Source organism: Arvicola amphibius, chromosome 1, assembly GCF_903992535.2.
Source record: "Arvicola amphibius chromosome 1, mArvAmp1.2, whole genome shotgun sequence".
Classification (NCBI taxonomy): domain Eukaryota; kingdom Metazoa; phylum Chordata; class Mammalia; order Rodentia; family Cricetidae; genus Arvicola; species Arvicola amphibius.
The window spans coordinates 818,496-840,395 of NC_052047.1; the positions used below are offsets into that span (position 1 = coordinate 818,496).

The 21,900-nt window shown below is 42.3% G+C and overlaps 1 protein-coding gene across 4 annotated transcripts in view; it reads right to left on the reverse strand.

Annotated features, from left to right (window-relative positions):
* Nucleotides 1–17,399, reverse strand: part of Mtf2 (metal response element binding transcription factor 2) — a 37,699-nt gene extending 20,300 nt beyond the window's left edge. Inside the window, exons 1-4 of one of the 4 annotated variants that reach the window (XM_038319731.1) lie at nucleotides 17,139–17,399; nucleotides 4,729–4,745; nucleotides 4,547–4,648; nucleotides 4,352–4,433 (exon numbers count right to left, since the gene is read on the reverse strand). Coding sequence is in view for 1 of the 4 variants with exons in the window: in XM_038319724.1 (XP_038175652.1) it covers nucleotides 4,352–4,433; nucleotides 4,547–4,745; nucleotides 17,139–17,143 (286 nt within the window). In the remaining 3 variants the exon portion in view is untranslated. Of the gene's footprint in view, nucleotides 1–3,180; nucleotides 3,334–4,351; nucleotides 4,434–4,546; nucleotides 4,746–17,138 lie in introns of those variants that run through there. The other 3 variants (XM_038319724.1, XM_038319745.1, XM_038319739.1) reach the window with 3 other exon arrangements.
* Between the last annotated feature and the right edge of the window lie 4,501 nt (nucleotides 17,400–21,900).

Below are 21,900 nucleotides of genomic sequence, written 5' to 3' on the forward strand. Positions count from 1 at the left end.
TACAATAAAAATTGGAAGTGCCAGTTAATTCTATGAGTCACCTAAAAAATTACTCTTTCCTCTTTTTTTTTTTTTTTTTTTTTTTGAGACGTGGTTTCTCTGTGCAGCCCTGACTAACCTGGAATTTGCTCTGTAGACTAGGCTGGTCTCAAATTCAAGAGATCTGCTTGCCTCTGCAAAGACATGCACTACCACCACCCACCTTAATATTTTTGTTTAAAAAAAGGGGGGGGGGGGGCAATGAAGGTACACACCTTTAAGTCCAGCACTCAAAGGAGAGGCTGGCAGATCTTAGTTGAGTTTATGGGCCAGTGTGGTCTACAGAACTAGTTCTAGAAAAGCTAGGGCTGTTATACAGAGAAACTCTATCTTGTAAAAAACAAAACAAACAACAAACAACAAAAACTTCCTCAGCTGGGTGGTTGTGGCGCACATCTTTAATCCCAGCACTCAGGGAGGCAGAGGCAGGTGGATCTCTGATGTGGGATTCCCCTCTGTACGCTGTGAATGAGTTTTATTATCATTGGTTAATAAAGAAGCTCTGATGTGGGGATCCCCTCTGTGTGCTGTGATTACCATTAATGAATAAAGAAGTTGCCTTGGCCTGTTGAAAGGGCAGAACTTAGGTAGGTGGAGAGGACGGAACTGAATGCTGAGAGGAAGTGAAGAGATGCCATGGAGCCACCAGAGTCAGACATACTGAATCTTTGCTGGTAAGCCACTACCATGTGGCAATATAAAGATTAATAGAAATGGGTTAAACTAATATGTAAGAGTTAGCCAATAAGAAGTTAGAGCTAGGGGGCTGGAGAGATGGCTCAGAGGTTAAGAGCATTGTCTGTTCTTCCAAAGGTCCTGAGTTCAATTCCCAGCAACCACATGGTGGCTCACAACCATCTGTAATGGGGTATGGTGCCCTCTTCTGGCCTGCAGGCATACACACAGACAGAATATTGTATACATAATAAATAAATAAATGTTTAAAAAAAAAAAGAAGTTAGAGCTAATGGGCCAAGCAGTGTTTTATTTTTTTTTTTGGTTTTTTTTTGGTTTTTTTTTTTTTTTTTTTTTTTTTTTTTTGGTTTTTTCGAGACAGGGTTTCTCTGTGGCTTTGGAGCCTGTCCTGAAACTAGCTCTTGTAGACCAGGCTGGTCTCGAACTCACAGAGATCCGCCTGCCTCTGCCTCCCGAGTGCTGGGATTAAAGGCGTGCACCACCGCCGCCCAGCCAGTGTTTTAATTAATACAATTTCTGCATGATTATTTCAGTTCTGCATGATTATTTCAGTTCTGGGAAGCCGGGATGAGCAAGCAGCCTCCTCCCACAAAGCTCCTCTGACCTCTGGCAAGGCAGAATATAGCCAGGCTGGAAGAGATATATGAAGAGGGTAGGCAGAGTCAGAGAGACGCCATGCAGCTGCCTAGGGAGACCCCAGAACCTTACCAGTAAACCATGAGCCTCCTATAAATAATAGAAATGGGTTAATTTAAGATGTAAGAGTTAGTTAATAAGAAGTCTGAGCCAATAGGCCAATCAGTGTTGTAATTAATATAGTTTTTGCGCTATTATTCAGGTCTAGGTGTCCAGGAAATGAACAAGCAGTTTCTATCTACAGACTTCCATGAGTTCCAGGCCAGGTTGGTCTACAGAGCTAGTTCTAGGACAGCCTAGGCTACAAAGAGAAACCCTGTCTCAAAAAAAAAAAAAAAAAAAAAAACACCTTCTCTGGGCAGTAGTGGCATATGCCTTAAATCTCACCACTTGGAAGGCAGAGGCAGGCAGATCTCAGAGTTCAAGGACAGCCTAGTCTATACACAGAAAACTACCTGGAGGAATGAACAAGACATTTCAAAGCCAGGTATTGTTGCACACACCTTTAATCTCAGCACTCTTCTTGAGACAAGGTCCTACTATGAATCTCAAACTGGCCTGGCACTCACTCTGCAGCCAGGGTTTGCCTGGAACTCTTGTCACAGTGTCTCAGCGTTGGCCTCCCAAGCGCTAGTTTACAGATCTGAGTCCACAGAGAAGGATGGTCAAGCAGACGGAGGGACTGCCCATGTACCCTCAGTCAGAAAGTAGTAATGCTAGGCTTCAAACCTAGATGTGCCAGAAGCCATGGTCTCTCCACCAAACAATATTTCTTCTACCAAAGCATTTTCATACAGCCAGTGTTCAAAATTATAACTTCTAAAACTGCATAACATTCCATCTAGTGGAAAAAACAAATTTGCTTTATCTCTTAATGTATATCACATAGGTAACATAGAAGGTACCAATTATTATTTTGCCTGCTTTTGTATTATTGACGGTTTATTTAGGTCTTCTGTCCCTTCCAAATTTCCTGGTACACCTAGTGGAACTTGTTCAATGATTCCTGGGTTTATGGCTATAATTAGAGAGTAGTCAATCTGAGCTTAGCTTCTCATGCTAAACGTGTTGTTTCACAAGAAAGGGCTGCATAGCCCAGCCAGGAGTAGGTGCCTAAGATGATTCCCACTATATCTACATGGACTGGTGAGGAAGAAAGCAATTCTGCAGAAAAGGAGTTATTAATCCAATAAACTATATGCATTCACCTCAAGAAACAAACCTAAGAAAACTAGGAATTATACTTGTGAAATCCAAGAATACCTTTTTTACTATAAAATTTATATGATTCCTGATCTAGCTTAATTGCCCATGGTCTTCCTTACTACAAATTAAGGCATCTACAAAGTCTTAGCTTTTTCGTCGTAGTAATACCAAAATGCTGGGCAGGAGATGGCTCAGTTGTTAAGAACACTTGCTCTTCAACCACAAGTGTGAGTCCAGATCCCAGCAACCATAAGCATTCCTACAAACACTTATAAACCCAGCTCAGATGGGGATGGTATGTGCAGAGACAGGAGAATCACTGGGACTTGCTGGCTTTTAACGTCAGTGAGGCTCAGGGAGAGACTCTGCCTCAAATGAAAGTAGAAAGTGAGAGAGGACAATGTCCAACACATTCTTCTGACCTCCACACATAACCCCTTACACACATACATGAATAAATGATAAATCTTAAAAATAGCTATCATATATTTGCTTAAATTAAAGCTATAAAAGTCTCTTTATTAAAGCATGGTGGCAAAAAGTTTTAATCCTAACACTCAGGAGGCAGAGCCAACTCTACTTTTTGTTGAGTTCGAAACCAACCTATTCAATATAGCAAGTTCCATGCCAGTCGAGGGTGTGTAGAGAGACCCTGTCTGGACAGGGGGTGCAGGGCAATGATGGAACTCTTCATTCCACTCGGAAGGCAGAGACAGGTCAATCTCTTGAGTTCCAAACCAGCCTCGTCCAGGGCTACAAAGAGAAACCCTGTCTCAAAAAAATCAAAATAAAATAAATAGCTACATCAGGGCTGGAGATGGCTCAGTGGTTAAAAGCTGGTATTGCTCTTGTAGCTGACCAATGACCAGTTCCCAGCACCTATGGGATCACAACTCCCTGTAGCTCCATCTCCAGCTTATCTCACACATCAGGCCTCTTCAGTCACCTACCTACATTCACACACAAATGTACACACTTTTTTTATTTTCTATTTTTAAATGAAATTTTTAATTAAAAATATAAAAATAAAGCTATAGCAAACATTGCCACCTAGTTTTGTTTTAAAAAGTATTTTTTTCATTTATTATTGTATTGGTGTTTTCCTGTACGTGTGTCTGTGTAAGTGTTGGGTCCTGGAGTTGTGAATGCTGGGAAACGGAGCCCAGGTCCTCAGGAAGATCAGCCACTGTTCTGAACCTCCGAGCCACCTCTCACCACTCCACCTAGCTTCTTTTTCAATTTTTTTCAATTATATTTTATTAATAAACTTCTAGAAAGAGATCTGCTGAATAAATTATAGAGTACATTTTTATTCACTTAATGCAGCTGTTGAAAAAATAGCCAAAACAGAAATCTACATTGTCAACAGCAATGCAGGAATATATTATTTCACAGAACAAAAATTAATACTAGGTATTGAAACCCTCCTAAGCCAGGCAGCAGCAGCACACATCTTTAATCCCAGCACTCAGGAGGCAGAGGCAGGCTGATCTCTGAGTTCAAGACCAGCTTGATCTACGGAGAGAGTTCCAGGACAGGTTCCAAAGCTATACAGAGAAACCTGTCTCAACGTGATTCAATTAAACTATAGAGAGCTTTGTTTATAAACAAGGAAAATAATTCTGTATATTAATAAATTCTTAAACTGCTCCTCATACACGCTACTGAGTAGTAGAAAGACACTGTATGCAATTTCTTTAGCCCCAGAAAACACCATGTTGAAGAAAGCTAAATTTCAGTATTTATCATGTTCTAGAGGAACAGTAGCACCTGCCTGTTTGGATGTCCTTCCAGAGAACCCAGGATTTAGAACTGTCCTCAAATATGATGAAGCAGCTCTGTTTCAATATGTTTATCTGCAACACAGAGAAAGAATTCAGGTATCTCTTAAAACTATAGGTGCGAATTAAATTTTAAATTACTTAAAGGTTTATTGCAAATACAGCAGAGGTCTATTAAGATAACTTGCCTTTTTGATAGTTCCAAGATAAAACAAGCCATCTGACCACCTAGCTAGGACATCCTGACCCTCTTCAAATTTACATGCTGGTTTTTTGGCTTTATGTCCATCCTGTAAAGACAGCTTGTTCAAGGATGCTGGGGTCTTTTGGTTTCGACGTAAAGGAGACCGCTTGTGGACCAGTGAGTTACCTGCTCCTGTAGAGTCTCTAGTCAGGAAATAAAAACCAAATATAAGATTTATAATGGTTTACATCAATGATATATTTCATATGTTAACCAAAAATTTTGGTATAAAGCCTTAATTTGTGAGAAAAACAACAAATAACTCAAATGGCAAATGCTTTCTATATAGATTGAAAAAAAGAGCAATAATTCATAATATTTGCTCATTGCCTACCCTAAGTGAAGCCAGGATTCAGCAGTCATCTCACCAAAACATTTTAGGGTGACTACCTCAAAAACAACTGGGTACGGTGGATAAGCCTGAACATCATCACTGGGCGGCTGAGCACAAGGAGACGTTCCAGGCCAGCTCAGGTTTCTTAGGAGTTCCAGGCCAAGTTAAGCTACATATCTAGAACCTTGCCTTTAAATAAAAAATTAAATTAAAAATTGAAGATTTAATAAAACTATACAGACAAAAGAGAGAGCATAAAAGTTCAGTTAAAAAAAAAAGAAAGGAAGAAACAAAGGTGGGAGAAAGTCTCGGTAGCTAAGAACAAAGGAAACGTGTTTTCAAAGCCTAAAAATAACACACGTTTTAGGAATCATGCCCATGCTACAGCATGGGATCTTGAAGACATGACACTAAGTAAGACAATCCAAAGAAAACAGACAAGTACTGTTTAATTCTGGCTTTATGAGACACATAAAACAAACTCATAGACAAGAAATAGCATGGAAGTAGCTGGGGGTAGGATGAAAAAAAACACATTTTAAAGATGTCCGAAAAGAATTAAAAACTGATACCATCCCCCTAAATTGCTAAAAAATGTTAATCCAAAGCCGGGCAGTGGTGGCGCACGCCTTTAATCCCAGCACTCGGGAGGCAGAGGCAGGTGGATCTCTGTGAGTTAGAGGCCAGCCTGGTCTACAAGAGCTAGTTCCAGAACAGGCTCCAAAGCCACAGAGAAACCCTGTCTCGAAAAATCCAAAAAAAAAAAAAAAAAAAAAAAAAAGTTAATCCAACATTTTTTTTTTATGTATCCAACAAACTCAAAACCTACAAGTATAGTAACTCTGAAGTCACTGAAAACGTGAAAGGTAATCTTCAAACCAACAGAAGAGAGTTGAATATGTTCGTTCGTGTACAAGGCCCTTGGTTCCATCCCCAACACCATAAAACAAAAATAAACAAAAGAAAACCAGGTGCAGGTGTAGGGGTACACACCTATAATCCCAGTACTGGGCAAGTGGCCTAAGATCAGAAGTTCAAGGTCATCCTCAATTACACAGGAAGTTGGAGAAGTTCAAGACCAGCCTGGGATATGTCTAACCCTACATAAATAAGCAACCATTTTACGTTCAGGAATCTTGCATCCCTTATGTAACTAACCCAAATTTGAATAGCATAATTAAGTATAAAAAATAAGTCAGTGGAATGCTCCCTAATCCTGGAACGGAAACTATACAAAGTGGCCAACATTCCCAGACACCTTCATATTCTTTGCTATGATTTCAATATACCTCTCCCTTCTTCATGATGGCAATGTACACTGCACCCATTCTTAGATCAAAACAACAAACTTTAATCCCAGCACTTGGGAGGCAGAGGCAGGCAGATCTCTGTGAGTTCGAGGCCAACCTAGCCTACAGAGCAAGTTCCAGGACAGGCACCAAAAGCTACATAGAGAAATCCTACCTCGGAAAACAAAAACCAAACAGCCATCAAATTTTGTAATTTTTAATTTCCTAGCATTTCTTCCCTTCTCCTGAAATTGCTGATACGCTGTGTTTTTAACAAGAACTCAACCTAGTAATAGTTATACTTACCCTTTGGCCTTATTTTTTCCCTTCCTGTCCACAGCCAAATCTCTAGAAATGCTATTAAGAAGCCCAGCACTTAGGAGGCAAAGGCAGGCAGATCTTTCTGAGTTCAAGGCTCAGTCTACACAGTGAGTTCCAGGTCAGCTAGTGAGACCCTGTCTCACAAAGTGGGGTTGGGGAGAGAACTACACAAGATGGCTCACCTGGGGAATACTCCCCGCCCTCAACCCCACATGGCAAAGAACTGACCCCATAATCTGACAAGTTGTTCTCACGTCCACATGCATGATGACATGCATGCACATCCATACTCAATAAATACTAAAAATGCGGGTACAGGAAGATGGCTCAGCAGGAAAGGATGCCTACTGTCAAGCGAGATACCTGTGCTCAATCCTCAGGACCCACATGGTAGAAGGAAAGAACTAACTCCTACAAATTTCCTCTGACCTCCACACATATGATATACATACATACACAAGCCCACATGTATACATACAAACATTCACACACAATAAATAAATAAAATTTTTTTAAAAAAAGAAACCAGTAAGAAGTTGCCAAAACATGTTTAACAATACAGATTTGTATATATAGCCAGAGCGGTGGTGTACACCTTTAATTCCAGCCACTCAGGAGGCAGAGGCAGGCAGATCTCTGAGTCTAAGGCCAGCCTGGTCTACAGAGCAAGTTCCAGGGCAGCCAGGGCTATACAGAGAAACCCTGTTTCGAAAATAAATAGATAGATAGATAGATAGATAGATAGATAGATAGATAGATAGATAGATAAAAAAAACAAGAAAATAAATGGATAAATGTAACAGAATTGTTTTTTAAATTGTCTTTATTTATTTATGTGTATGTGTGTGTGTGTGTGTGTGTCTGTATAGGAATATGTGCACATAGGTGCAGATGCCCTTGTAGGTCAGTGATATCAGATTCCCCTGTAACTGGAATTACAGGCAGTTGTGAGCCTCCCAACATGGGTGTTGGGAGCCAAACTCTATGAACACAGTACACACTTCTAACCACTGAGCCATCTCTCCAGCTCCTGGGATACCTAATTTGAGAGAATGTCACTCTATTCAGAGCAAATGGTAACAAAGGGTTAAAAAAGTCTTCCCCTGATGGTTTACTATCCCTACATTGAATAAAGACCTGACTCAAAAACCTGGTAATTAGCTGAATGATGTAAATAATGTATATTTTTTAAAAAAGAAATAATTTTCCCCATCCTATCTTCTCATTTTAGTCCCCTAGTTAACTAGGTTACCTTCTGAATTAATTGTTAGAGCCTAAATAGCTTAATATAAATAATCTCTGGGCCAGTGAGATGGCTCAGCAAGTAAGGGTACTTGCTGCCAAGTTTGAGAACCAGAGTTTGATCCCCAGATCCTACAGACTGGAAAAAACCAACTGCAGAAAGTTGTCCTCAGACCTCCACATGAATGCCGTGGTACACAGCTATGTGCACACATACCAACAACATGTATCTCAAAATGTAACTGGGCGGTGTTTACACAGCTATGTGCACACATACCAACAACATGTATTTCAAAATGTAACTGGGCGGTGGTGGTGTACGCCTTTAATCCCAGCAATCGGGAGGCAGAGGCAGGCAGAATTCTGTGAGTTTGAGGTCAGCTTGGTCTACATAGTGAGTTCCAGGACAGCCAGCGCTACACATTATAAACCCTGGGATTGGGGGGGTGGGGTTGCATTTAAAGTACTTTCTGGGGCTACAATATCAAAAAACAGATTAAGAGCTAGCATATGGTCCTCACACCAAGGGGGTAGTTTAAAAGTGGGGGAAAGGAGGGAGGTAGTTAGGGATAAGGAAGTCTGAAAGGAGTTAGGGATGAAGAATGATCAAAATACATTTTATCAGCTGGACAGTGGTGGTGCACACCTTTAATCCTAACATTCAGGAGGCAGAGGCAGATGAATCTCTGAGTTTGAGGTCAGCCTCAAACTCAGTACAAAGTGAGTTCCAGGACAGCCAAGGTTACACAGAGAAACCCTGTCTTGAAAAAACAAAATACATTTTATCAAGTTCTCAAAGAATTGACAGAAAGAGAAAAATACAACTTAAGGATCTAGCATAGTATAATTTCTCAAAATAAATAAATGAAAAAAAAACAAAAAACTGTCATTTCAATTATTTTTGTTTCTATTAAAAAATGGGTCTTTACCCTACGTACAGCTATGTTCTAAGGGTAGGAAACTGTCCAAGCTCGCGTGCTATATCCTCTCGAGTTCTGAGCACATTGCACAGGTAAACAATAAACAGTCAGTAAACTAGCAGCAGTAACTGGCTGTTTAGTTTAGGTTAGATTTACTAGTTGAAATCTAAGGGCTGAATGCTACCACCCCAACCCAGGACTCACCTCCCTAGTAGGGACTTTCATCCCTCTACTGTGCCGCTCCACTTTCCTGCCTCCTCTCTGGGAACAGCACTCAGCCATGACACCTCCACCACAATCATGTTTTTCAGGACCCTTGCCACTACACTAGTCCATGATGAACCACTCGGCAGCTAAGAGAAAAAAAGAAGGAAAATCTAATCCTACTTCACACTGCCACCTTGCAATAAAGCACTTCTTGATTCACCAATTTATAAAGCAAAAAGATCTTACAACAGTAAGAAAAACACTGAGAAAAAACAACAACAGAGCAAACAAATCAAACCCACCTATGCTATCCTTACCCCAACCCCAGGAACAAGAAGGCTCATCTTTTGGGGGTATTTGGTTTGATCTGGTTTTTAGTTTTAATGTTTTGAAACAAAATGTCACACTATAGCTCAAGCTGGCCTATCTTGCTCAGTGTTGGGATTACAGGCGTGAGCCACCACTCAGAGTTTAAGTCCCTTCTAAAGGCACAAAACTGCCGGGGCTACATTTTTTCCCAGAGTTTCTTTACTCCCTGTGACCTGAAGGATATAATGTAACAAATGAGGGAAACACTTTTAGTGGAATCTTTTGCCCAGATTATCGTCAAACTCACAAGGCTCGGTGGAGCAATCACAGGACCCAGCCACAAAGGAAGTAGCAATCTACGTAAGGTCAATCTTATACCAAACCATGGAGAAGTAATTCTCCTACCTGAGACAGATAAAGTAAAATAAAATCTGAGCCTGGATGATTTCCTTTTAACTGAGGAATATATGAACATCTAACATCAAAGAAGCCAAAGTTCTACAAAGATCAGAAAGCATAAGGCAGGCAGATTCAAGACTAGCTCTAACACTGAAGAGACAGCTCAGTGGTTAGGAGCGTTGGCTGCTCTGCCACATAACAGGTCAGAACTGTTTACAGCCCTAGCCTCAGGGGATCTGTACCACCCCACCACCCCCACCCCACCACCCCACCACCCTCCCACTTTAAGGCCTTTGCAGGTAACAAGCACACATGGATACAAAGATAGACAGACAAAACACATTTAAACTTTTTTTTTTTTAGGAAAGCTAGCTCTACTCTATTTCTTAGGTTTAGAGTTTAACAAACATTATCATACATAAAAATTTTTAAATTAGCCAGGCAGTCATGGCACATACCTTTAATTCCAGCATTCAGGTGAAACTCTGAGTTAGAGGTCATCCTTATCTACAAAGCTAGTTCCAGTCAGCCAGAGCTACACAAGAGAAACTGACTCAAAAAATAATAATTTTTAAATAGTAAGAAACTACCAGGAGAGCTGGGTGGTGGTGCCTCACACCGTTGATCCCAGCACTCAGGAGGCAAAGATAGGCAGATCTCTGTGTGTTGGTTGCCAGCCTGGTCTACAGAGACAGGAAAGGCTCCAAATCTACAGAGAAACCCTATCTCGAAAAACAAAAACAACAACAAAGTTCTACAGAGAAAATAGAGATGGCTTAGCAGTTCAGAGTACTTACTGCTCCTGCAGTGTTGTTTCCTAGCAACCAACATGGTATCTAACAATTGTCTGTAACTCCAGATCCAGGGGACCCAATATCTTGTTCTGACATCCATAGACACCAAGGAAATACATAGTTAACAACATACATGCAGGCATAACATTCAAACACATCATATGAAAGTAAGTACATCCAAACAAATGAAATTTTAAGAATCAGGGGGAAGACTCAACAGGTAAAGATGCTTGTTACCAAGCCCGACGACCTAAGTTCTTATCCCCAGACGCATGTAAAACTAACTCCCTGAAGTTAGTTGTCCTCTAATTTCCACATGTGTGGTATAGCAACCATACATACACAATAAATGGTTTTAAATTCCATAAATATACATTTAAGTCATGTATATGCATATATAGTTTACATGAAATTGTTTCATCTGGGCTGACAATACTCCTTCCAAGAGCCAAAAACATCTAATAAAATTCCCAATACTTTCCATGCATGAAAAGCCCACTGCAGCTGTTGGTCAGGGTTATCCAAGAGAATCCTAAAACATTACAGGCTATTGCTATTGCCCGTGGTAGAAAGTAAGTCTCTATTGCTGAAGATACCATGAACTTCAGACACTGGGCCTAGAGACAACTGAGCTAGAACTAACCTGAAAGGCTCCCTAAGTACTAATTTTCATGGTTCCAGAAGGTGCCAATGCAAGCTGCCAAAGAAAGGAAGCAAGAGTCCTACTCCGCGATGACGTCTATGAAATAGAACAACCAACACGGCACGGTAACTGTGAGGGTGCAGAGGGGCATGCAGACCTAGGTAGTAACCAATTGGATTTAAAATCCACACAGGAGAGAGGGAACTCTTGCCTAGTACTGGAAACCTAATGAACTACCCAGGGCTAGTAAAGTCATTGATCTTGGAGAATCTACAACTGCCACGTTACTAAACAAGCATAATCGCTAACTATACTCTAAATATATTCCCTTATGCCCAGAGTTAAGTGTAGTCCTCACCCTCATCAACTGATGAAACCATTACATAAAACCACAATCGATCGGGAGTTGTGGAGTCCAGTACCAGCAGATACATCTACAACACAACTCCTGTGCCTAAAGCTCTGGGAACACTGAGGAAGAAGGGGACAGAAAGACAGTTTGCTGTGAGAATGTGTCTGCAAAGAATGTCAAAAGCTACACCATAAAGTCTCACCAATATGACTGCCTAAACATGAGCTGAACAAGGTGATACACATCTTTAATCATAGCACTCAGGAGGTAGAGGCAGGAAGATCTCTCTGAGTTCAAGGCCAGCATGGTCTGCACAGTGAGTTCACTACAAAGCGAGAACCTGTTTCAAAAAAAAAAAAAAAAAACGGAGAGACATTCAACACAGACAGGGAAAACCAGGAGACCTCAACCCTACACGAAGAACTTCAGGCAATTAAGGAATTGCTAGGAGTGGTAAAACAGCCTTACCCGGGGAACAGCACACCAGTGTGTTATCCAATACCCAACAATCATTCCTTAAAAGATACACAAATAACATTATAAAGACTAAGAATATTATGTATTTAGGAATAAATATGTATAGGTATATACATATATTATGTATGTAACAACAATTAATGAAAAGAGGCCATGAATTTGGAAAAGAGCAGAGAGAGATGCATACAGCAGGGTTGAGAGGGAAGAAAGTATGTACTTATAATCTAAATAAATAAAGGAAATATATTTTACTCTATAAATATTAGTCACTGAAAATTAAGTAGCTTTAACTGGCACACAACCTGCAATTCCAGCACTCAGGAGGTAAAAACAGAAGAGTCAGGAGTTCGTGGCCAGCCTGGGCTACATGAGACTCTGTCTTAACAACACCAACAAAGTATACTTAATACTCATATTTAATACAAAATAGGTTTTTTTCTTCATATATTTTGATATGGCTTCCCTGCCCCAAACTGATCCCAGATCCTCCCCACTTCCCACCCACTGAAATCCATACCCTTTCTCACTCTCATTAGCATACAGGCATCACATCTAAGAATAAAGATACAATAAAAACAAACCAGAATAGTACAAAACAAACTTTTGCCCAGAATTTCTAATGTATCCTATTCCCATCTCATTTTAAATCACCAAAGGTAATTTCCAAGTTTTCCTTTCCACGAGTGACCCTTACTTCCAGAGCTCAGTGTTCCTGCACCAACCTGGGAAGGCCAGGCCTATTCCTGTCACTTTAGACATTCACGTCGCGACAGCGCTTTCCAGATCGCGTATGCTTTGGCTACAGAGGGCACACAATAAAAGGGTATGTGCATAAAACTTCTCTAGGGTCTTCTGGACCTAAGGACACCTCGGTCCTCATCACAACTCACTGGTAGGGTCCTATCTAGGAAAGGCAGGACTGCTTCAACACAGGATTGCCAGATCAGGCTGGGCAATGAATGACAACTCAATAAATTCCTACACACAGAATTTTATGTTGTAAATAATTTCCCCAAGAAGTTCAGTGCTATTCATCAACTACACTCAGTACTATGATGAAAAAAAAATGGGGGTTGGAGAGATGGCTCAGAGGTTAAGAACATTGCCTGCTCTTCCAAAGGTCCTGAGTTCAATTCCCAGCAACCACAAGGTGGCTTACAACCATCTGTAATGAGGTCTGGTGCCCTCTTCTGGCCTGCAGGCATCTACATAGACAGAATATTGTATACATAATAAATATTAAAAAAAAAAAAAAAGAAGAAGCCGGGCGGTGGTGGCGCACGCCTTTAATCCCAGCACTCGGGAGGCAGAGTCAGGCGGATCTCTGTGAGTTCGAGACTAGCCTGGTCTACAAGAGCTAGTTCCAGGACAGGCTCCAAAGCCACAGAGAAACCTTGTCTCGAAAAACCAAAAAAAAAAAAAAAAAAGAAAAAAATGGACTCTATTGGGTGCCAGTCCTTTCTTCCTTTATCCTTCATGGCTTTAAATTTTATTAGGAATATATATATGCATTCAGTACTATTCTCATTGCTGTGTAAAATACAGGAAAAAAGTGTGTGTTCTGGCTCACAGTTTCAGGGCACAGTCCATCACAGTGGAGGAGGCATGACAGGAAGAGCTGGAGGCAGCTATCACTGTATCTGCCATCAGGAAGACCAGGGTTCGTGCTCAGCTTACTTCCTCCATTTGATTCAACCCAGGATCCAGCCCATGGGTGTGCTGCCTCACATAGTCAGGGTGGGTCTTCCCTCCTCAGTTAAACCTTTCTGAAAACAATCATAGGCACATCCAGAGGTATAATTCCATGGTGGTTCTGAATCATACCAAATTGACAATGAAGATCAACAAGCACTACATGTCTAAGTATAAGGCCTAATTTTAATCATATTATTTACACCTTGGTAAATCAAATTTACTTTTTTTTTCTTGCAACAGGGTCTCATGTGTCCCAGGATAGCTTTGAACTCCTATATAGTTGAGAACAGCCTTGATCTTTTGATCCTCCTGCCCCCACCGCTAACTGTGAAGAAATACATTCATGGGTTAGAGATGGCTTAGCAGTTAAGAGCAGTGGCTGTTCTTTCAGAAGACCTGGGTTCCATTCCCAGCATCAACATGGGAACTTACAACCATCTGTAACTCCAGTTCCCAAGGGGTCTGCCATCCTCTTCTGGCCTCCATGGACAATGCACCCATGTGGTACACACATACATACAGGCAAAAACCCATACAAATAAAAGAGTCAGGAAAGTGGAAGCACATGCCTTTAATACCAGCACACTTGGGAGGCAGAAGCAGATGGATCTGTGTAAGTTCAAGGCCAGCCTGGTCTACAGAGTGAGTTCTAGGACATCCAAGACTACATGGAGAAATCCTGTATAGAAAGGGAGGAAGGGAGGGAGGGAGAGAGGGAGAGAGGGAGGGAGGGAGGGAGGGAGGGAGGGAGGGAGGGAGGGAGGGAACAGGAGAGGAGGGGGTGCTGGAGAGATGGCTCTGCGGTTAAGTGCACTGACTGCTTTTCCAGAGGACCCAGGTTCAAATCCAGCACCCACACAGCAGCTCACAACTGTCTGTAATTCCAGTTCTAGGGACCCAAACATTCATGGCAAAAGCACTAATGCACATAAAAAAATTTAAAAAAGAGAAAGATGCATTCATTACCACAGAAGGTTAAATTTTAGAATCACTATAACGGGTGAAAAAATATCCTTTATGGGGCTGGAGAGATGGCTCAGATATTAAGAGCACATACTTCTTGGAGAAGAACTGAGTTTGGCTCTCAGCACCTGTTAGGCAGCTCACAATCACCTATAACTCAAGCTCAAGGGGATGTCATGGCTTGATGTGGGATTCCCCTCTGTATGCTGTGAATATTTTATTACCATGGTTAATAAAGAAGCTGTTTGGGCCAATGGCTTAGCAGAATATAGCCAAGCTGGAAGAGATATATAGAGAGAGAGTAGGGGGAGTCAAGGAGACACCATGTAGCTGCCAACCAGAACCTTATTGGTAGGCCACAGCCTCATGATGATTCACAAATTAATAAAATGGGTTAATTTAAGCTGTAGGAGTTAGCTAGAAATATGCATAAGCTATTGGCCAGTGTTGCAATTAAAACAGTTTCTGCCTTATTATTCGGGTCTGGGCAGCCAGGAAAAGAAGAAGCAGTCTCCGCCTACAATGGCTCTGGCCTCTGTGCACACTGGCACATATATCCCTCTCATACATACACACACACACACACACACACACACACACACACCAAGCACATATAAAAAATATTTTTAAATGTCCTCTAGTTTATCATTTGACCAACGTGTGTGTCTTCTCTAAGCTCAGCTGTGTCCTTACTCAATTTCTGACAAGTCATAGTTTCGCACTCAGCTATCTTGATATCATGCTCCGTTATGAATCTGTTTGTACTTTCATCTGGCTAAGGCCAAGGGTCATTAGTTTTAGCAATTGTACAGCTTGGAGGTGCAGGATGGGTGTGTGTATGTTCTATCACTCGTCATTGCTCAAAGTCAAATTTCATACTCTACATGGGCACCGAACATGTTTATTGTTCAACAACATCAACTCTAACACTTAAAACTACATTCAACCCAGGGAAATAATTCTCCATACTATACATGGAAGTATAGTACTTCAAGTCAGACACCCAATGACAGTTGCTGACGTTAACTCAGAATCAAGAAATAGTATCACTGAGGGTAGCTCACACCTTTGATCTCAGCACGCTGGGCAGAGGCAGCCTAGTCTACATAGTGAGTTCAGGACAGCCAGAGTTACATAATAATGAGACCCTGCTTTGAAACTTAAAAAAAGAAAAAAAGGGGGGACTCTATTTAAAGCATTATCCAGCATCCTAAAAGGTCACTTAAGAATTTTAAGTTTACAGGGCTGGAGAGATGGCTCAGCAGTTAAGAGCACTGGCTGCTTTTCTAGAGGACCTGGGTTCAATTCCCAGCACCCACATGGCAGCTCACAACTGTCCGCAACTCCAGTTCCAGGGGATCAAACACTCTCACACATGCATACATGCAGGCAGAACACCAATGCACATAAAATAAAAATAAATTATTAAGAAAAACAATTTAACTTTACCTTATTTGACCCACAATTACTTTTAAGTTTAATCCACAAAAAAAGAAATTTCCAAGAGAAATGAGAAAATGGAAATTGAAAGCAGTCTGCAGACAAGTTAGTATTAAATGCAACCTATCTGAAGGAGAAAGTTACTACTAGAGCAAATGGAGTCAAATCAACCACTATTTACATAGCTCTGCTTTGATCTCGGAGTGCTTTTCTAGGTTATTCACAGACTTGTCTGAGTTTTCGGATTCTAGTTTCTAGTACACAGTAACATCTTCAACCAAAGTTAAACGTTTTACTGAAAGAATACAATAGCATCCCATACACCTTTTTCTATTGTTCACAAACTCTCGAATGACTCAATAAATCCTTCTGCTCCTTGTAATTTCTTCCAAAGAAAAATTCTAACAACCAAGGACATCGGACTGTAAACCAGTTCTGGCACTATGGAAATATGTGAAGAAAGCCTGGTTTAGTTAAATCCCTTAAAGCCGTAATTACCTAGGCTGTGACGATGAATAAAAACCTCTGAGCAGGGAAACTTTAATTGAACAGAAGAAATGCCTAGTTTAAAAAAAAAAAAAGTATCTCTTCCCCCATATCAATCCCACTTCTCCCCTTGAAGCTTCCAAGATCTGCTTTCCAGGCAATTTCCCTCATCCTTACACTGCATCAGGCCCGTCCGCTAGATTCCTACACCCCAATTCCACAAACACCCTCCGGTTCCAAACTGCTCCGTCCCTTGGCGCCCCTCGACTAGACTCCCCACATTCTGACGGTTCCTCCCCTCGGCTCCCCACCCCCTCGTCCCCAGGTTCATCCTGCCCCTCCAACCGTCTCCCGCCCCCAGGTTCCTTCCTGCCCTCCAAACACAGCTTCCCGGTCTCAACGTCTCCAGTTCCACCAACCGACTCCCCGAACGCCCTGCCCGTTCGTTCTCCCAGTCCCTATTTTTACCAACATTCCACTGACTGCTCCTACCCACCCATTCTTTCAACACAGGCGCCAGTGCAAAAACACCCACACACAGGAGTCCCTTACCCAAAGCCGGATCCTCCATCTTCCCCCCTTTCTCCTTTGCTTTCTTTCTTTCGTCTCTTCCCCCATCCCTACCTCCTCCGAGAGAGTCGGTTCCCGGGCCAAGGTTCTCTCACCTCATTCGGTCACTTAAGTGGTGCCAACCGCTTCATACAGGAAAACAGAAGCAATCACGTCCCCGTGGGCGCTTCCCCGCGAGTCCGGCACTCACCGGGCACCCGCCCCAGCGGGAACCCTGCGCACACGCACACACGCGCGCACACACACACGCACACGCACACCGAATTCCTTGGGGACGAGGGTCGGGGAGGAGAGTGTGCGCTCTCACACCGGCCTCAAACACGGACCACTTCGCTGCGGCCCTTCGCCATTTTGGTTTCCCGCGGACTCGCGGTGCATTCTGGGAGCGCGGAGCTACTCCCAGGCCGAATGGCAGCTCTCCAGGGCCGCAGAGGGGCGGGGACTGCGCGGCGAGCGCGGAAGGACACCGCGCCCTCCGTCCCGGACCGGCGCTGAACAAAGAGGGACTCTTTAATGTCGCGGTGGGACTGACGCTGCCGCTGCCGGGGCAGACACAATAGTGAGCGGAGCGCCTGCAGACACCGCAGCTCTTTAAAGCACGGACCGCGTCCAGCCCATCGTGTGCATATCTTTTTACGACCTCAGAAATAGTACCTCTCGCTAGACTGATTTCCTTTCTGTGGAAATATTAACTGATAAAGTACTTTTGCCTTCCCCCGCGAGGCCTGCTGTTAGAATTCCCGTAAGTGGGGAGGAGACCCTGGATGTCAAAGCTCGTTCAATGATTGCGCTCCAAACCCAAATTTATTTGGCATCTGTATGGGAGATTTTCACTCTTTTTTTTCCCCCTCTGACAACGAAAGAGGATTCTTTTTTTCTGTTTACCTGCTTCGCGACGTTTCCTAATTGTAACAAAACCTGAGCATACTCTCCTGCAAAGCTGTTGGTTCTAGGAACACAGAACTTTCATACTATTGTCAGCTGCGGACCAGAATTCCAACTGGAAAACGGAGGACACGCTTATCTCCTTGATTATATAGAGGTGTAACCCAACACGTGTAGAAACACCTGTTATACCTTCATATTTTGTGAAAATATCTTCAGTTATAGTTTTATCGCAGATTACGTCACAGAGACAGTGGGTACTGTTTTTTCTTTCTCTGAAAAAGTGGCCTATGCTACTTTCATTTGTATTTCAAGAGTTCCCTTAAAGGACGTCGGTGGGTGGCACGTGTCTTTAATCCCAGCCTTCAGGAGGCAGAGGCAGGAGTAACTGAGTCTGAGGTCAGCCTGATCTACAGACCTAGTTCCAGGACAGCCAGGGCTATACACAGAAACCCTGTCTCGAAAAACCAAAAGAAAAAAAAGAATCCCCTTTACCTAAACTCTTGAAAAATCTGGTGAATAAGCATATTCATATATACTATAAATACTTTTTTTCTTTTTTGTGAAAATAACGTCTCTACTGTGTAGCTCTGCCTGCCCCTCACTACGTAGACAAGGCTGGCCTCAAATTCACAGAGATCTTCCTTCTCAGTGCTGGGATTAAAGGCATCTCCACCATGCCTAGCTTTGTATTACACAATATTTTATTCAGTACATTTCAGTCTTTCTCTGCCTCTCCCTCTATGCATGTGTATCTCTATGTATCTCTCTCCTCTCTGTCCCTCTCTTTCAACACAGGGTCTTACATAGCCCAAGTTGGTCTCAAATTAGTTATGTAACTAATGCTGGTCCTCAGCTCCTGATCCTCCTGCTTCTGCCTCTTTTTTTCCGTTTGTTTGGTTTTTGGTTTTTGAAGACAGGGTTTCCTTGTGTAACAGTCCAGGCTGTCCTGGAACTCTGTAGACCAGGATGGCCTCAAACTCAGAGTGCTTCCTGCCTCTGCCTCCGGAGGGCTGGGCTCAAAAGCACACATCACTACCGCCCATTTCATGGGCCTCTTGATGGCTGTTATTGTAGGTGTGAACCCCGACACCTAGTTTAAATTTATTTATTTGGGGGGTGTAGATTTGGAGCTTGTCCTGGAACTCACCCTGTAGACCAGGCTGGTCTCGAACTCAGAGATCTGCCTGCTTCTGCCTCTTGAGTGCAGGGATTAAAGGCCTGCGCCTCCACCACCCAACTTCTGGTTTTCCTTATGCAGCTTCACTGTATCTAATGTTCCAATATCACTTTACTACAATTCCATTATTTCATAGTGTGCTCCTATTAATGTTTAGAGACAGGGTTCTTATGTCGCCCGAGTTGACCTTGAACTTCCCAACCCTCCTGCCTACACTTCCAAGTGCTGGTATTTTAGATGTGTACTCCCATCCCTGGCTGGTTGTTCTCAGATTTCTGTTAAGTGGTCATCAAACCTCATCTTCCTCATTTTCTGTAATTCAGTGCTTCTGAGTCGACAGTTCAATCTCCAAAAGTTAACACTGTGGCCTCCTCTTATCCTGAGAGGGTAGACCCCATTGCATGCCTGAACTTCATATAGACTTTATTTTTCTTATACAAACACACTAATGAAAAGGTGTAATTTATATATTTAGTTCAGAAAGAGATTGGCAATAATTATAAAACTGTAATATATTGTAATAAAATTGAGCTAGATGTGGTGGTGGCTCTTACCATAATACCCACACTTGTCTGAAATGAAATGACCAGCATGAGTTCTTTGTCAGCCTGGGCTACATCATGAACTTGAGGTTAGCTTGGGCCAGAGTGAAACCCTGGGTCAAAATAAATAAATAAAAAGAAGTGAGGGCAGTCTCTCCATTTCTCTTCTCCCCCTAAAATTCCTAGAGACTGGAGCAAGCTCAGCTTTTTTTGTCTTTCCATATTAAATAATTATTAGGACAGCATCATGACTAAGAGACCATATAGTGTAGCAGGTAGTGTAAGAAGCATGAACTTGCAGTGTAAAGGGATGATTCCCATCCCAGGCAAAGCAGAGTAGGGCACTGTGAGTCTTTGTGAAGAGACTCAGAATAGTATACAATTTACAACTTACTGTGGATGCTGGGGAGGTGGCTCAGCCACTAAGAGCACATACTACTATTGCAGAGAATCCCATTGGTTCACAACTGCCTGTAACTCCAACTCCAAGGGAATCTGACAGCTCTGGACACATCCAGAACCACACTCTCCACTGCGTATGCCCCAACACAGATACATATACACTTCTATAGATATTTTAAAAATAAGCCAGGTGGTAGTGATGCATGCCTTTAATCCCAGCACTCGGGAGGCAGAAGCAGGTGGATCTCGGTGAGTTTGAAGCCAGCCTGAGCTATACAGCTAGTTCTAGGACTGCCAAGGTTACACAAAAAAACCCTATCTTGAAAAAATAAAAGTTATTTTTATTTCTGGAATTTTTTCATTTAATATTTCAGGTCACAGTTGGCTTCAGGTAAGTGAAATCTAGGTGGCTGGGATGAAGTTCATCTGGATGCTTGCATAATATGTACAAAAGTCTAGGTGCCAATATGTACCAGGCATGTTGATACCCACCCATAATCTCAGCCCTGGGGAAATGGAGGCAAGCCATAAGAAGTGTAAGGTTAGCTGGGCAGTGGTAGTGGACACCTTTAAACACAGCACTCGGGAGGCAGAGGCAGGTGGATCTCTGTGAGTTCAAGGTCAGCCGGATCTACAAAGTAAGTTCAAAGACCACAAGGGCTGTTACACAGAGAAACTCTGTCTCAAAAAACAAACACAAAACAAACAACAAAAAATAGGGGTGTCATGAGTTCTTTAATTTACAAGGTATTAAAACACTTTTTCTGACCCCAAGGTGCCAACAGTTAGATCAGTAAGTAAAAAGCAGATTGTGTTTCTATATAATAAATTCTAAATCATGTGGCCCCCACCCTGATGTGTGTTTTCTTTTCAGAGTTTTCTTTTTAGGTGTGTGTGTGTGTGTGTGTGTGTGTGTGTGTGTGTGTAAGAGAGACAGACAGACAGACAGACAGACAGATGGACAGACAGAGAAACAGAGAATCAGGGACACTGAAGGTGTGTATACATGCTCCTGTAGAGGTCAGAATACAACTTTTGGGCATTAGTGCTCTTCTTCACCATGGTATCAGGAATCAAACTCAGGTTATTAAGTGCAACAAACATTTTGCCCACTAACCCACCTTGCTGGGCTTTTATTTATTATTATTAATATTATTAATATTATTATTAATATGATGATGATTATGATGATGATGATGATGACAGGGTCTTATGAAGCCCATTATGGCTTTGAATTCACTCTGTCATCAAAGATAACCTCAAACTATTTTTTTGAGACAGGGTTTCTCTGAATAGCTTTGGAGCCTGTCCAGGAACTAACTCTGTAGTTCTTGAACGCACAGAGATCTGCCTGCCTCTGCCTCCTGAGTGCAGGGGTTTAAAGGTGTCCACCATCAATGCCCAGCTAACCTTAAACTTCTCTACTTTGTAAAGGATTTATTAATTTTCACGTGCATTGGTGTTTTACCTGCATCTATATTTGTGTGAGTGTTGTGATCTAGCTGCCCTCACTCCCCCTGACCAACAGCGAAAATTACTTGTGGTCTGTAATTGGCAAGGATGTTTGTGTTCTTTCTGGCCCGTGGTTTTCCACAGAAGCAGTAGAGGTATAAAAGGCTTTCGCTCAGGACAAAATAAAGCTTGCTGTTCTTCCACCTGAAAAGAAGCCTCCCCCACCAGTCTCTGCAGCCAGGCTGCACTGGCACGGCATGTGACGATGCCAGATCCCCTGGAAGTGGAGTTACAGGCAGTTGTAAACCGCCATGTGGGTGCTGGGAATCAAACCCAGGTCTTCTGGAAGAGCTTTCAGAGGTCTTAACCACGGAGCCAACACTCCAGCCCAACACA